The sequence below is a fragment of the Rhinatrema bivittatum genome, chromosome 18 (assembly GCF_901001135.1).
Source record: "Rhinatrema bivittatum chromosome 18, aRhiBiv1.1, whole genome shotgun sequence".
NCBI classification, from domain to species: domain Eukaryota; kingdom Metazoa; phylum Chordata; class Amphibia; order Gymnophiona; family Rhinatrematidae; genus Rhinatrema; species Rhinatrema bivittatum.
Genome location: NC_042632.1, coordinates 4,170,909 through 4,188,005, shown reverse-complemented (window position 1 = coordinate 4,188,005; position 17,097 = coordinate 4,170,909). Strand labels below are relative to the sequence as shown.

The window sequence follows — 17,097 nt, the reverse complement described above, 5'->3', positions numbered from 1 at the left end:
TGCCTAATAATGTTCCAGAGCTTTTCCATTTGTTCTACTGAATGGCCTCTGTGTGGCTCAATCAGGGCTCAGCAGAAAGTTCAGCTGTTGACAGGTTGGCGGCCCCAATTCTAGCCAAGTTAGTCTCTGATGTTGGGGTTATGCTCAAGTTATGGGGGTCTGACAGGTGGGGATGGCTGAGCTCACCACGCCAGATTTCAATTTCCCTGAACATACCCGACCAATCCAGACCATGGGTTATATCCCATTCCAGCAGATGGAGACAGAAGGAAAACTTGAGGCGCTCGGAATTAACCCATGAGCACCCTCTGCGTCCATCAGTATTCTTCTGTCTCCAGCAGATTAAGGCTGTTTGAACCTGCGACTCCCACTTAAATTTTAAATCTTTGAGGAAAGTTTTATAGAATTTTATTTCTTCCCTTTCTGTTTGTTTTTCTAGTCAGTCAGGAAACTGATAGGAGGCTCTTAAGCTTGCCTGCCTTACCACTTGCATGTGTTGCTGCCTTGAGAATAACCTTGTATTATTTCTAAGGTATGTTTTCTTTTTCTATTAAGGTTTTTTTCCTTCGTTCCTGTCCCTAGGGGTGTAAGCTGGTGGTCCAGCCGCTCCACCTACCCTAAGGTTGATTGACCTGAGAGGCGCCATTCCTCAGCCTTAATTTAAAAAAAAAAAAAAAATACAGAAAGTGAGCCGGGCCGTTGACGTCGTCCGCAGAAAACTTTTTGGCTGTTTTATTTGGCAGCTGCCAGGAGCGCTTTTGAGGGCAGTTTTTTGTCAGCGCCTCAGATGTTTCCCTTCCCCCATGCCGCAAGGGACACGGGGAGCCTGAGATTCAGCTCTCCCGCGAGGGGATTTGTTCCAAATGCCTCCCTGGCAGGGAGAATTCCTCAAGGGCTGACAGCAGACCGAGCAGTCATTTTTCAGCCCTTTCCTTCGGGGGTCTGCCCCGCTGACCGCGCATCCACAGGGCAGCCCTGATGCCGATTTTTGTTTGGCCTCCGCCCGTTTTGACTCCGGTTGACCCCCCGGGGGACCCCTCAACTTCAGGGACAAGTCCAGGACTCAGCTCTTTTGTTCCTTCAGATCGGGCCCATCCCCTACCTGCTTTTTCACCTGATTTTTTCATTAATACATAATGCTTACCTGGCCCACATTTTTCAACAGGACAGTGTTCCTTCTGGGCCCTCTCCCCCTAAGGTAAGCAGATTGGAGGGTGCCCGGGATGTTTCGGAGACTCCCTCAGGTTCTACTTGGGCTCGAGTAGTTCCCATTCCCAACTTACTAGATCAGGATGGTGCTGCGGACCTGGATGGAACTTTGTCCAGCGTGCACATGGAGGGGGATGATCCCAGAGTCTTGCATCTTTTTAAAAGGGTTGAGCTTGAACCACTTATTTCCCATGTACTTTCTGCGTTAGATATAGATGCGCCTCAGGACCCCTCGGACTCAAATACGGGGGCGTCAAAAGGTGATCCTGTTTTAGCGGGTCAGTTTCCTCCTGCAAAACTTTTCCTTTTCATCCCATGCTGTTGCAGCTGCTCTCCAGGGAATAGGATTCTCCAGATTAGAGCCTTCAAGTAGGCAGAGCTATGGATAAGTTATATCCTCTTCCGGAGGAATTCTTAGAACTTCTTAAAGTTCCAAAGGTAGACGCGTCAGTGTTGGCGGTCACCAAGAGGACCACTATCCCGGTGACAGGGGGGACAGCTTTGCGTGACCTGCAAGATCAAAAACTGGAAGTATACCTCAAGAGGATTTTTGAGGTGTCCGCTTTGGGAGTCAGAGCAGTGGTCTGCAGCTCTCTAATGCAAAGAGCAGGTCTGAGATGGGTACAGAAGTTGCTTGGTACCCAGGAGTTGCCGCCTGCAGAAGCGCAGCAAGCAGAACGCCTGGAGGCGGTGATTGCTTATTCAGTGGATTTGCTTTATGACCTCTTGAGGGTCCTGGCCAGGTTGATGATGTCAGCAGTCTCGGCCAGTCATCTCCTTTGGCTCAGGAGCTGGTCAGCAGACTCTTCTTCCAAGGCGCAGCTGGGCTCTCTCCCTTCTAAGGGTAAATTTTTGTTTGGAGCAGATTTTCAAATCCCTTAGGGAGAATAAGGTACACAAGCTTCCAGAAGACTGAGGAATTTTCGGACATTCAATTCCTCTAGGGCCCGTTTTCAGAGGACAACGGTGTTTTTCGCTGTCAAGACCTGTTTCTCAACGTCCTCCTTCAACTAGGTCTCTATCTTGGTCTCATTCCTTTCGTGGCCGCAGATCCCCTTGGGGGGGGGGGGGGCTTCCCCACAAGGAGCTGCTTCCAAGGCAACCCAATGAAGGGTCTCCGACCACTCTTCGCCGCCCAGAGTTGAGGGATTTGTCTCTCCCTGTTTTACTAGGAGTGGGTCAAGATCACCTCTGATCAGGTGGTCCTAGATATTCTAACAGCACGGTTTATGTTTTTAGAGTATGCTTGGCCCCTTAAGAGACAGGTTCCTCTTCTCCCCCTGCGGTCCTTTACGGAACAGCTAATAGTGCCCATCAGAACGCTCAACAGACTACTCGACATTGTGGAGCTATTCTCTCCAGCACCACCGAAGGAGCAAGGTGCAGGCCACTAGTTCAGTCTACTTCGTAGTTCCCAAAAAGGACAACTCCTTCAGACCCATTCTGGATTCAAGACAGTAAATCGGGCCCGAAGGGTTTCCGCATTTTCGGATGGAAACTCTACATTCAGTGATAGCAGTAAGCTGGGGGGAATTCCTGGCGTCCTCAGACCTCACGGAGGCCTATCTCCACACTCCATCCACAAGGATCATCAGAAGTTTCTCTGGTTCAAGATTCTGGTCAGCATTACCAATTTCAAGCCTGCTGTTGGTCTGGCATCTGCTCCTTGCATCGTTACCAAGGTAATGGTAGTCGGTGGCAGCGGCTCTGCGGAAGGAGGGTGTCCTAGTTCATCCCTATCTGGACGACGGCTCATTCGGGCGAAGTCCCAGGAATCTTTGCAAGCAGATCGGTCAACAAGGTATTGCATCTCCTGATCTCTCTTGTAGGCCGACACAGTACAGAGCGCTCCGGAGCGCACTGTTAGCCTGCTATTGGACGCGCGTTTTCCCTTACCCCTTACTCAGTAAGGGGAGGAAAATGCGCGTCCAAACCCGTGGCACCTAATAGCCCCCTCAACAGCAAATGCATGTTGATGGCCCTATTAGGTATGCGCGCGGGATACAGAAAGTAAATGTGCAACCAAGCCGCACATTTTACTTTCAGAAATTAGCGCCGACCCAAAGGTAGGTGCTAATTTCTTCCGGCACGTGGGAAAGTGTACAGAAAAGTAGTAAAAACTGCTTTTCTGTGCAACCCTCCGACTTAATATGGCGATATTAAGTCTGAGGTCCTGAAGAGTAAAAAAAAAGTTTGAATTCGGCCTGCGGCTGTCAGGCCGAAAACCGGACGCTCAATTTGCCGGCAATCCAGTTTCCGAGCCCGTGGCTATCAGCGGGCTCGAACCGACGCCGACAAAAATTGAGCGTCGGCTGCCAAACCCGCTGACAGCCGCCGCTCCGGGCTTAAAAGGAGGCACTATGGACGCACTAGTGTCCCCTAGCACCCTCCTTTTTCCCCATTTCTACCGCACCACCTCATTTGACTACTGAATCGCGTGCACCGGCGAGGGGGCCGGTGCGCGCACCAGGAGAGCGGGCGTTCGTCCGCTCTCCCGCGGACTTTACCGAATCGGCCTTTTGGATGGGTGATCAATTTTGCCAAGAGCGATCTTACGACCATCACAACGCTGAATTTCTTGGGAGATCATTTCAACTCCAGTGTGGACAAGGTTTTCTTGCACCAAGACCGGGCGCTCAATCTCATTTCACAGATACGTTTCCAGAGTCTGACACTTCCCACGGCGTGGGATTATCTGCAAATACTGGGCTCCATGGCCTCCACCATAGATTTGGTACCCTGGGCTTTTGCGCATATGCGACCTTTGCAGAGGGCATTGCTCTCTCGCTGGAAGCCGGTGTCTCAGGAGTTCCAAGCTCCCTTACCACTTCCGCATCCGGCCAAGAACAGCCTGGGCTGGTGGCTCAGTCTGGATCATTTGCTCAGCGGTGTAGACCTGGAAGTTCCACAGTGGGTGGTCGTCACCACAGATGCCAGTCTCTCCTCCGGCTGGGGGGGCCGTGTGTCAAACTCAGGCGACACAGGGCCACTGGTCATTGGAGCAGGTGAAATGGCCGATCAATTGCCTAGAGACCTGAGCAGTCCATCTCGCCCTGAAAAGATTTCTTCCTCTGGTGCGAGGCACGTCTGTGCAGATTTTCTCCGACAATGCTACCACGGTAGCATACATCAATCGGCAAGGGGGAACGAAGAGTCGGCACATCTCTCGGGAGACGGACAAGCTCATGATATGGGTGGAGCGTCATCTCTTGCGCCTGGCGGCTTCTCACATAGCGGGAGTAGACAATGTGCAAGCCGATTTCTTAAGCCGGCAGACATTGGATACCGGAGAGTGGGAGCTATCCGGAGAAGGAATGTCGCTTCTGGTCGGGAGGTGGGGACCTCCCTATCTCAACTTGATGGCCACTCTAAGGAATGCGAAGGCACCCCGCTTTTTCAGTCGCAGACGGGAACACAGGGCGGAAGGGGTGGATGCTCTGGTTCTGCCCTGGCCTCTCAATGTTCTGCTGTATGTGTTTCCCCCATGGCCTCTGGTGGGGAAAGGTTCTACGGAGAAGAGAAGTTCACCGTGGAGCAGCGATTCTGGTGATGCCAGAGTGGCCAAGAAGGCCACGGTTCACAGATCTGGTGAATCTAGTGGTGGACGATCCACTTCGTCTGGGGCATCTTCCTCGACTCCTTCGTCAAGGTCTCTTATTTTTCGACCAGGTAGATTGCTTCTGTCTTGTGGCCTGGCTTTTGAGAGGAGAAGGCTGAGAAAAAGAGGCTATCCAGAGGAAGTCATTTCCACGCTTTTGCAGGCCAGGAAGACTTCCACCTCCATTTCTTATGTACGAATATGGAAGGTTTTTGATTCCTGATGTGTCTCCAGGGGAATTGCTCCTAGTCATGCGTCTGTGGCTCAGATTCTCTTTTCTGCAGAGCAGGCTCGGCAAGGGTTTGGCTTACAATTCTCTTCGGGTTCAGTTAGCGGTCCTTGGTTCACTCATTGGGCATTTGGATGGAACACCTCTAGCATCACATCTGGACATTGTTCGCTTTTTGAAAGGTGTTAAACACCTGAGACCTCTGGTCCGTGCCGTGTCCTTCGTGGAATTTTAATTTGGCACTACAGGCTTTGGGTGGTCTACCTTTTGAGCCGCTGAAGCATTCTACACTCAAGGATTTAACTCTGAAGACTGTTTCTCGTGTCCATTTCTTCAGCTCGCAGAATATCTGAACTGTCTTGTAGGGAACCCTATCTGCACTTCATGGATTCGGGTGTCACCCTGACCACAGTGCCATCTTTCCTCCCGAAGGTGGTATCTTCGTTTCATCTCAGTTGGAGCTTCCAGCCTTCCAAGAGGAGGACTCCATAGAACTATGGAGGCTTGATGTTAAGCAAGCGCTCCTTCGTTACCTGGAGGTCACTATTTCCGTCTTTCAGATCATTTGTTTTCTGGAGTGGCCCCAAGAAAGTCTGAGGCCTGTTGACCTACTATTGCTCGCTGGTTGAAGGACGCCATTGTTGCCTCGTATATCAGATCAGGTAAGCCCCCTCCGGATGGTATTAAAGCGCATTCTCAGGCAACTTCTTGGGCAGAAAGTCAGTCTGTATCTCCTCAAGAAATCTGTAGAGCGGCTACATGGAAATCACTACATACCTTTGTGCATCATTATCGTCTTAATCTAAGACCTCCAGGGTTTGGTTCGGTTGGCAACCAGGTCATTCGAGCAGGGCTATCGAGGGCCCACCCTATGTAGGGAAGCTTTGGTACATCCCATGGTCTGGACTGATCCGGGGACGTACAGGGAAAAGAAAACTATTCCTTACCTGCTAACTTTCATTCCTGTAGGCGTCTGATCAGTCCAGACGCCCACCCACATTTTTCGATAGCACATTTTCTGTTCCAATATCTTGCTTTTCCTCTGCACAGTTAGCCTGTTCTTTGGGGTATTTTGAGGTTGCAAGATTTTTCTTGAAGGCTTCGAGATTTTGCATTTGCAAGTTTTTGGGCTACAGACGCTATATTTATTTATTTTATTTAAAAACTTTTCTATACAGTCGTTTAGTAGTGCACCATCACGGTTTACATTTAGGCACGAAATAGGTTTGATAGTTTTCTAAGTTATCCAAGCGGTGCCAATATTTTACGGTTACATTGTTCAATAATATACTCTAATTGAAAAGTGGGTTGGAAATGCTATTTCCGATTGCTGTTCTATACAGCAACCTGTATATAGATCCCTATTTGGTTGGGAGTTTTTTGCTTGATCCATTCATCAGTTCTGAGTGTTTTGTTCTGCTTTGATATTCTTAATACTGATGGGATGCAGAGGGTGCTCATGGGTAATTCCGAGCACCTCACAAGTTTTCCTTCTGTCTTCATCTGCTGGAATGGAGATATAACCCATGGTCTGGACTGATCCGTGGTACTACAGGAACATAAATTAGCAGGTAAGGAATAATTCTTTTCCTGATGACCTCCCTTTTCCCCATATCAGATATCCCCCATATCAGCAAGGCAAAGGAAAAAATCAGGGGAGTTCGAGCACGTGTGTCTATCCAGATGGTGCCATCTTGAACCTCCTGCTATTGAAGTGTCATTCTCATTTTACTCTGAGTCCTATGCTTTCTCCCTCATTGTTGCTCTTTCCTTCTGTTCCTCATTTCCTTGTTCTGGAAACTTAAAAAAATTAGATACCATGTCTCATCTGACATGAGTTTGACACTTCTTCAAATTGTCTGCAGTTAGCTTTTTCAAGAATACTGGCAGACCAATGTCAGCACAGTAGTATTTAAAGAGTGACAGCATATCTGACGTGCATAACCCATTCATATGGACTGGCCTGACTGTTGAAGAGGAAAGGAAATTATCAGCTAAGCAATGTCACCATGCTGCTAGTTGCATGGGTCCTTATATAGGGGAGTTTAGCAATCTAGTTCTCTCGGTCTTCTGGTAGGAGAGTAAAACTCATACATCTGGTAGGATTCAAGGAAAGAATTAAGAAAAATTGGTTTTTACCTGCTATCTAGGAAAAGCAAGCGATAATATCTTTTGGGATTCACTTGTGCATGAATGAAAACACTGCATAATGCTGGTCCAAGCTTTAATCTCATTTTTTTCTATTTCTCTCTCCCAGAAACCAGAAGCAAAGACTGATCCAAATGCTGAACCCAAACCAGAGTTGGGCCGTGTAATCCATCTGAGTAACTTGCCTCATTCAGGATACTCTGACAGTGCTATAATCAAACTGATTGAGCCCTTTGGGAAGATTAACACCTACATCCTAATGAGAATGAAGAGTCAGGTATTGTTTGGATGATTACTGCATTTTACCTTTGTCCTTTTTTAGTCTATGCTTAGGTATTTTCCTACTCATTTACTTGGCCACAGGGCAACATTGTCCTGAACAATATAGTTGTATATTCAGTAGATTTGACACTCCTTAGTCTTGGCACAATCGTTTTTATGCTTGTCTGCCATTAGCTTGCTTTCTGCAACTGAAATTCCATGATTATCCTATCAAGATGGCATGAGATTGTTCACTTCCCTAAAAATGTCTAAGCAAAAGATTTTATCCTAAGAAAATAGTTATTGTAGAACTGCAAATCCACTGAAAATAGGGTTGTATCTTCCAGGTCCTTTAATATTAGATACCACACAGACATTCTTCGTAGTAAAATTAGTGCAAGGGTGCCAGCCTTTCTCACACACAGCCAAAGAATTAGAGTTCATAGTACCAAAGATCCTCATGTTTTGGGGGGAGGGTGTTTGCTGTGAGGGCAGGAGGGTCTCCGATGGGGACACATCTTCCTACCATTATTTTCTCCCTCACCCTTTCCCCACAATTCTCAATTCACCCAACTTTTGTCCCAATCAATCTTCTCTGTCCCACCCTATTCCCACCAGTCTGTCTGTCCCAATGACCCTATCTCCCTCTTTCCTCACAAAATGCCAGTGTCCGTCTCCCCACCAGTCTTTCTTGTAGCAGCTCTCTGCATAACATCCTCATCCCCTACAAGAACGGTGGGGATTCTGCGGTGCTAGAACACCTCCCACTCCACTCCTTGTACTCTTTCTCCTTTTCTCTTCACCCTATGCCCAGCACAGTATTTCCTAGCATGTAGCCAGATGGACTCAGGACCAGTGGGTTATGTGCTCCCCTGCTATCATATGGAGACTGAGGTTTCAAAGCTGACTTCACCCTAGGTATGCCCCTACAGTGACCTCAGCCATTCAGTATCTGTCTCCTAGCAGATGGGGATTGTGCCTTCCCTATCGGGAATACACTACTCCTTAGAAGAGGAAATTTTACCTTTAAGTGGAGAAATATCGAGCCCCGCTCTCCTGCGGTGATACCTAATGGTCCCTCCTCCAAGATCCCTCCAAGAGGTGAGCCTTGGTCCGGTAGCCAGTTCCCGGCGTGGACTTGCTGCTGAAGCAGCGGAAAGGCATCAGGTGCAGGAAGCAGAGCATGGAGATGACAGCCTATGCCCTCTCCCCCTGTAGCCAGAGACCATCTCTGTACTCAGCCGGGAAGTGCTGAGCCCAGGTAAGGAAGAACTCCTGTGATCCAGAGACATGGAAGGGCTTTGGTAAGTGTTTCCTCGGGTCTCCTTGCTCAGTGAGCCATGCCAACGACGTTACCAATCCTGCTGTGGCAAGGGAAGAGGGTTCCGAGCAAGTTGAGCAGCCCCCCGATGGGCTAGGCCCCTCTTCAGGCTTGGTGGGGACTCTACATGGTAGATGCCATCTGGTGCTCTGTTTTGTGCGGTGCTATCTTCCCCCACCTTGCATCAGTACACGCATTGCGGGCCAGCCCTATTGTGCGCCTAATAGGTGTATTGATGTGCACATAGTGGCAATCGCACGCGTACCTGAGTGCCTATTGTGCCCGGAGGTGCATGCCTATCTACACACGCTCCTGGATGCATAACCTCGTGCAAACTCCTGTGCATAACCATGACACCACGCGTTGGGGCAGAATTGTGTGCGCTTGAGCTCAGGCGCTAACCAGCTGAACACACAAGCATCAGGAACTATGGCTCCGGCAGCTAAGAAGCACAAGCACCACTCAGTTTCTCACCTGCCATATTAAGGCCGCGCAGTCTGACCTTGAATCTGTCCTGTCTGCACTGTGAGGAGGCCCAGGAAGGACTGGACTTTCAGAGCTTCTCCAAGTTCGGCCCCTCCCTGTCTGAGGATGGGTTGGCCACAACCTTATCTATAGCACCCCGGATCTAAGCAATCCTGGGGCTGCGTCCTCCCCAGGAGAAGGCAGTTCAGCGGACCCTGCCCCAGTTCTCACTGCACTAGGTATGGACCCAGCAACCTTTTTCTTGGTTTGAATTCTTCCAGGTCCTTCAAGCTTTTGTTCAGGCGCATTCAGCTGCTGCCCCTGCCTGGTCTGTGCCCTAGCTGGGAGGGCCTCGTCCCCGCAGCCGTACCAGCATACCTTGGGACATGCCTTACCTCACCAAGGGCAACCGAGACACCACGGACGAAGATGAGGATACAGACTCAATGGAGGATGGGGAAATCCCACTAGGTCTGGAACCTTACCGGACCATGTTACAGTTTTTCCACAGAGATGAATTGCTGGCCCTAGTTTCTCAGACCCTGAAGACTAAGTGTCTGGTGCGGACTCTGTTGGAACCAAAAAGGAACCTCATCTTGGTGTCTCTACAGAAATCCTCTTACTATTTCCCAATGCTGGAAGCCATCCAGCAGTTGATTGACCTGGAGTGGGATGCCCTGGAAGCCAATTTTAAAGGAGGTTGGGCCTTGGAGGCCCTGGACCCAGCGGCTAAGGAACACCTGCGTTTCCCAAAAGGTGGACGCCCTGGTCTGCGCCGTCTCAAAGCAGACAACTATCCCAATAGATGGCGTTTGCTTGAAAGATGCACACGGCAGGCGGTTGGAGTCCATCCTTAAGGAAGCCTTTGCAGATCGCCTCCTGCTGTGCCCTGGTGGCTCGCTCATGCACGTTTTTCTCTCGCTCGTGCTCGCTCTCTCTCTCGCGCTCTCTCGCCTTGGCTACCGGAAGATAGTAAAAAGTCAGCTTTGAAACCTTCTCCATCTGCTAGCAAGGGAGCACATAACCCATTGGTCCTGAGTCCATCTGGCTACGCTAAGGAAAATGAAATTATCAGGTAAGTAATTTCTCCATTTTGTTTCAATTAACATAAGAACATATGTTACCATACTGGGTCAGACCAAGGGTCTATCAAGCCTAGCAACAGTGGCCAATCCAGGTTACAAGTACCTGATAAGTTACCCAAACATTAAATAGATCCTATGCCAGTAATAGTGGCTATTCCCTAAGTCAGCTTGATTAATAAGTTTATGGACTTCTCCTCCAGAAACATATCTAAACCTTTTTTAAACCCAATTACACGAACTGCCCTTACACATCCTCTGGCAAGGAATTCAAGTAAATGTGTGATGAGTGAGAATTTTGATTTGTTTTAAATGTGCTACTTGCTAACTTCATGGAGTGCCCCCCACCCCCAGATACTGTTAGCTAAAAGATTAAATAACTAATTCGCATTTACTCATTCTAGTCCTCATGATTTTATAGTCCTCTATCATTTATTTATGTACAAGTTTTTGTATACAGTCATTCGGAGGGTATCCATCATAACTGTTTACAATAGTTCTGTTAAAGATTGCAGCCATCTCTTCAAGCTAAACAGCCCTAACCTTTCCTCATAAGGAGCTGTTCCATCCCCTTTATCCCCTTATGAATTAAAATTAATGGCACCAGGATCCTAGCACTAGTTCCAACTGAACTGGAAGAAAGGAGGATTACAGAGCCAAAACAAAAAAAAAAACCAAACTCCTTATTGTAAATGTTCTAGGCCCCTAATTAGTTTTCATTGTACTTTCTAGCTCAGCTATTCTCCTTAATATGAAACCAAAATTGAGTAGCATACTGCAGGTACTTTTATACTAATGCTTTGTACGCTTGTAGAGTAAAATAGTTCTTGGGAGGTTTATTAAGAATGTTCTGATTTTCAGATGTAATAGTGTGAATGGATTAAGTGTTTGTTCCCCTCCCCAAATTAAATGATTGCTGTTAGGCCACTTGAATATAGGAAAACAGATGGACTAATAAAAAGGCGATATCTTTTTATTGTACTAACTAAATACATTTTTTCACTAGCTTTTGGCTGTTAACACTCCTTCAGATCTAAAAATGAACAAATTTTACTGCCAAAATTTAGTATACTAAGTTAATCCATTGAAGTTTCCCTGTAAGTACCTGGATCAGTCCAGACCCTGGGTTATGTCACCAATCCAGCAGAGGGAGGCAGAGAAAACATTCTAATGACTCTGACGTATACCCTGGAGCACAACCTGCAGTCAATCAGTATTTCTCTCTCCCAGCAGAGGTGGACGTCCCTAACCCCTGCATCTGTGGTAGTTTATTTTTTAGTCAGGTAGTTTAGGAGTTAATTTTTTGCAGGCTTTCTTTTTCTTTTGAAGAGAGCCTGTTCTTTTCATTTAAGTTATTAAAATAAAACCTTTTTTTTTTTAATTCTTCACAGCCGTTTCACTGCCTCCCGGGAGGTTGCCAAGTCCTGGGAGGACTATCCCTTCTGGTTTTTGAGGCTGCCGGAGTTGGGGAAGTTTTGTACCCAGCAACCACTCCTGGCAGGGGTGATACTGGGGGGCCCGGCTCATTCACCCTACTTGGAGCAGCTCCTGGGGGCTGTGGCGTTTCGGTCAGGTAAAAAAAAAATAATTCCCTGTACGTACCAGGATCAGTCCAGACAGTGGGTTATGTCCCCCGTCCAGCAGATGGAGTTAGAACAAAACTTGAGGGGAGGCACTATAAAACCTCCCTTCTCTTGCTTCAATCCTCAGTATCTTCTGACTCCAGCAGATGTGAGCCAGGGGACTGTGCAGTCCCCAGTACAGGAGCTTAGGCTTTCTAGGCTTTCTCTATCCTTTTTTCTATAGGGATCAAGTGGAAAAAAAAAAACCAAAAACAAACAAGAAGACTCAGAGTTTCCTGTCTTAGGGGGACAGAAGGGCTTGCTGACAGGTCTGTTTATTCCCCCCCCCCCCCCCTCGGTCTTTTGGGGGGGTGTTGGTGTGTTGTGTGTGGTGTTCTTTTTCCAGACTTACTTCCTCTCCGTTTTGCTGTTTGGGGCCGGACCCAGGGTGCACACTACTGGGGCTAGTCTCTCCCCCTCCCTCTCTTTCGCTCTGCCGCTACCGACCCGCGGCCCCGCGACGCTTCATTCCCCGGGGCCGCTGGACGCCGGGAGGTCCCATTCCCCGGCGCTTCTCTCGGGTCGTGGGGGGTGGTCCGTGTGCCCTCGGCAGTGAGGCTTTCGCCGTCCTTGATCACAACCCTCCCCTGCTGATCCCGCCATGCCGCGCTCGTCGGATTGTTTTCATGAGGCAGGCAGGGAGGTCGGCTGTTGCGGGAGGGGCTCTGCGCGAGCTGCCTCCTCGACGGGGAGGACAGCTCTCGGCAGGGGGACACCGCAGGCCCTTGCTGTGAGGGCCGCACGGCTAGAAAGTGGCAGGCCCCGTTCCCTCTGAGCGCGGGAACGGCGGCCATTTTATTCTCCGATTTGGAGGCAGGCAATTCTGAGGAGGACACGGAGGGACCTATATCTTCGGTGCCTCTTGTTTTAGCGCCGTTTTTGGAACCGGAGCCAGTTGGGAAGGGGAGGCCCCGGATTGCCCCCCCATCAGGGGCGCCCTCGTTTTCTCCAGAATTTGTTGTGCTGATGCACCAGGCTTTCCTGCAGTGCAGGTTTCAGCCTATGGATTTTCCTGTGGGATCCCCTCCCCTCAAACTGGCAGACATGGTACCACCCCTGGAGGGGACCCCCCCCCTCAGGGTAGTGCTCAACCAGCCGGAGGAGCGCCGGGGGCCCCCCCCCCGCACCAGCTTGTGGATCCAACAGCACTCTGGAGGCGGACCCTCTCCAGGATATGACGGGGGACGACCCAGTCTTGGCTTCCCAGGTGGAGGGAGACGATCCGAGGGTCCTCCGCATTTTTCAGTACGAGGAGCTGGATGACCTCATTCCCCACATCCTGCAGGAGATGGACATTGCGCCCCCCCCCCCCCCCCCCGGAACCGGTGGTGGCCACCCCTAGGGAATGGGATTCACAGGAGGTCTCTCTCAAGGTCAGTAGGGCAATGGACAAGCTTTATCCCCTGCCAGAGGAGTTTCTGGAGCTGCTCAGGGTCCCAGCAGTAGATTCCGCCGTTTCGGCAGTCAGAGTACCACCATTCCAGTTACAGGCGGCACGGCGCTGAAGGACCTTCAGGACAGGAAGTTGGAGGTCTACCTCAAGAGAATCTTTGAGGTTTCGGCGCTGGGCCTTCGGGTGGCTATCTGTACTTCACTAGCCCAAAGAGCTGGTCTTCGGTGGGTGCAACAGTTGCTCACTTCCCAGGCTCTACTGGAGGCGGAGGCCCAGCAGGCGAATCGGTTGGAGGTCCGCTCCATAAGCATGATAGCTTATGGAGCGGACGCCCTTTATGATCTCCTTCGGGTCCAGGCCCGATCAATGGTGGCTGCGGTCTCGGCCCGTCTACTGAGGCTACGGAACTGGTCGGCAGATGCCTTGTCCAAGACACGCCTGGGTTCACTCCCCTTTAAAGGCAAGTTTCTCTTCGGGGAGGATCTGGACCAGATCATCAAGTCCCTCAACGAGAATGCGGTGCACAAGCTTCCTGAGGACAGGCCGTGCTCTACTAGATCCTTCAATTCCGCCAGGTACCGGTCCTGCAATCTGCGCCGGTACCGCTCTCCACAGCAGCAACAGCAGTCCCGGACTCAGTCATCTCACGCACATACCTGGAACCGGTCCTTTTGGGGCCGCAGGGAAGGGCAGGGCCCGAGTACCTCCTCGAAATCAGCTCAATGATGCCAGGCCGACCCACGATCCGATTCCCCGGGTAGGAGGTCGCATTGCCCTCTTCTACGAAGAATGGGCCCGAATCACGTCTGATCAGTGGGTCTTGGATATTCTAAGACATGGCTACGCCTTGGATTTTGTCCGCCCGCCCAGGGACAGATTCCTCTTCTCCCCATGCTGCTCCCTTCACAAGCAAAGGACCGTTCGGCAGACCCTCGACCTTCTACTCTCCCTAGGGGCGATAGTCCCGGTGTCTGCCTCCGAGCTGGGCCAGGGACATTATTCCATTTATTTCGTGGTGCCCAAGAAGGAAGGCACTTTCCAACCCATTCTGGACCTCAAGGCAGTCAACCGGTCTCTCAGGATTCCACGCTTTCGTATGGAAACACTGCGCTCTGTTTTGGCAGCAGTCCATCAAGGGGAATTCCTCACCTCCCTGGATCTCACGGAGGCATACCTTCATATCCCGATCCTCTGGGCACACCACTGCTATCTTCGCTTCAAGATTCTGGGGCAGCATTTTCAATTCAGAGCCCTTCCATTCGGTTTGGCAACAGCTCCAAGGGTCTTCACAAAAGTTATCTTAGTGGTGGCGACAGCCCTACATCGGGAAGGGGTCCTGGTGCACCCGTACCTGGACGACTGGCTCATCCGGGCGAAGTCTCGAACAGAGGGGTTTCAGGCGGTCGACAGGGTGGTGCAATTGCTTCGGTCCCTGGGGTGGATCATCAATTTTTCCAAGAGCCACCTCACTCCATCTCAATCGTTGGATTTTCTGGGAGCACACTTCGACACCAGGGTGGGCAAAGGTGTTCCTGTGTCCGGACCGGGCACGAGCGTTGCGCGAGCAGATTCTTCGTTTCCTGGCGCTTCTGGCCCCCATAGCATGGGATTACCTGCAGGTCCTGGGAACCATGGCATCAACCATCGACCTGGTACCGTGGGCTTTTGCGCACCTGCGCCCTCTTCAGTGGGCGTTGCTGTCCCGTTGGAAACCAGTGTCGCGGGAGTTTCAGGTGGTTCTACCGATCCCGGCAGCTGCAAGACTCAGTCTTCGCTGATGGCTGGACCCTCACCACTTAGCACAGGGGGTCTCTCTGGAAGTTCCGAACTGGGTGGTAGTCACCCCGGATGCCAGCCTAGCCGGCTGGGGAGCAGTCTGTAGGTCGAGCTCCATTCAGGGCCGTTAGATGGTGGATCAGTCAAGATGGTCAATCAACCGCCTAGAGACAAGAGCGGTACGCTTAGCGTTGAAGGGCTTCCTTCCCCTGGTCCGTCACCGGGCGGTCAGAATCCTTTCAGACAACGCGACCACGGTATCGTACATCAATCGCCAGGGGGGCACGAGGAGCGGTCACGTCTCGTTGGAAGCGGACAAGCTGATGCAGTGGGCGGAACTCCACCTGAGCCGTCTGGCAGCCTCCCACATTGCAGGCGTGGACAATGTCCAAGCGGATTTTCTCAGCCGGCAGCGCAAAGATCCCGGAGAGTGGGAGCTCTCGGAGGAATCAATGTGCCTGATAGACGGTGGGGGACTCCCCACATGGACCTCATGGCCACAGCCAAAAACAGAGGCCCCTTGTTTCTTCAGCTGCAGAAGAGAGCAGGGAGCGGAAGGAGTCAATGCCCTGGTACTCCCGTGGCCATGGCGGATTCTGTCTTCCATCCGTGGCCCAGCGTATAGAGAGCCATCAGGGTCCAGTCATACTGGTGACACCGGAATGGCCCCGTCGGCCGTGGTTCGTGGACCTACTTTACCTGGTGGTGGAGGGGCCGGTGCGGCTCTGTCATCTCTCACGTCTCCTACGTCAAGGACCCATATTTTTCGAAGAGGCAGATTGCTTCTGTCTTGCGGCTTGGCTTTTGAGAGGCGCAAGCTGAGGCACCGTGGATACCCGGAGGAGGTGATCTCTACTCTTCTGCGGGCGCGAAAAACGTCCACCTCCGTCACTTACGTGCGGGTTTGGAAGGTATTCGAGATATGGTGCCAGGCACGTACTATTCTGCCGTCCCACGCCTCTGAGGCACAGGTTCTCTTGTTTTTGAAGGCCGGTCTGGATTTGGGCCTCGCTTATAATTCCATTCGGGTACAAGTGGCGGCGTTGGGAGCTTTTCTTCACAATGGGCGGGACTCAAGTCTCTCAGCTCACCCGGATATCTTGCGTTTTCTACAGGGAGATAGGCACCTGAAGCCGCCGTTGAGACCACCTTGCCCTTCCTGGAATCTCAACTTGGTACTCAGTGTTCTTGGCGGTCCGCCTTTCGAGCCTCTCTGGTCGGCCACCATCAAGGATATTACCCTCAAGACTATCTTCCTGGTGGCGATCAGCTCTGCACGTCGCATCTCCGAGCTTCAGGCGTTGTCCTGTCGAGAGCCATATCTCCGATTTACCGATGAGGGAGTTTCCTTGCGCACGGTCCCATCGTTTCTTCCTAAGGTAGTCTCGGCTTTTCACCTCAACCAGTCCATCGAATTGCCTTCCTTTGCTCCGGATCCCAGGGACCTTCGCAAACTCTGTTAAGCGATGTTTGCTGCAATATCTGGCGGTCACTGAGTTTCGAATTTCGGATCATCTGTTCGTCCTCTGGTCGGGACCTAAGAAGGGTTGTACGGTCTCCAAAACTACCATTGCCCGTTGGCTGAAGGGGATGATTGCAGCCACATATATCGGTGCCGGAAAGCAGCCTCCGATGTCTGTTAGAGCGCTCTCACTTCGCTCTCAAGCTACTTCCCGGGCGGAAAGTTCTGCGGTGTCTTCGCAGGAGATCTACAGGGCGGCCACGTGGAAGTCTCTCCATACTTTTGCGCGTCACGATCGTCTGGATGTAAGGGTGCCAGTGTTCGGTTCCTTCCAGGATAGCGTCCTTCGAGCGGGGCTGTCTATGGCCCACCCATAGTAGGGAAGCTTTGGTACATCCCACCGTCTGGACTGATCCTGGTACGTACAGGGAAAAGAAAATTATTCCTTACCTGCTAATTTTCGTTCCTGTAGTACCATGGATCAGTCCAGACACCCTCCCTGATCTTGGGGGTTTTCTTGGGATACGCCTC

The 17,097-nt window shown here is 50.9% G+C and overlaps 1 protein-coding gene across 1 annotated transcript in view; it reads left to right on the top strand.

Annotated features, from left to right (window-relative positions):
• The window catches only part of MATR3 (matrin 3), a 368,635-nt gene that overhangs the window by 268,072 nt on the left and 83,466 nt on the right, over positions 1-17,097 (top strand). The window contains exon 10 of the mRNA XM_029583949.1: positions 7,294-7,461. Within this exon, the coding sequence (XP_029439809.1) occupies positions 7,294-7,461 (168 nt within the window). The remainder of the gene's footprint in view (positions 1-7,293; positions 7,462-17,097) is intronic.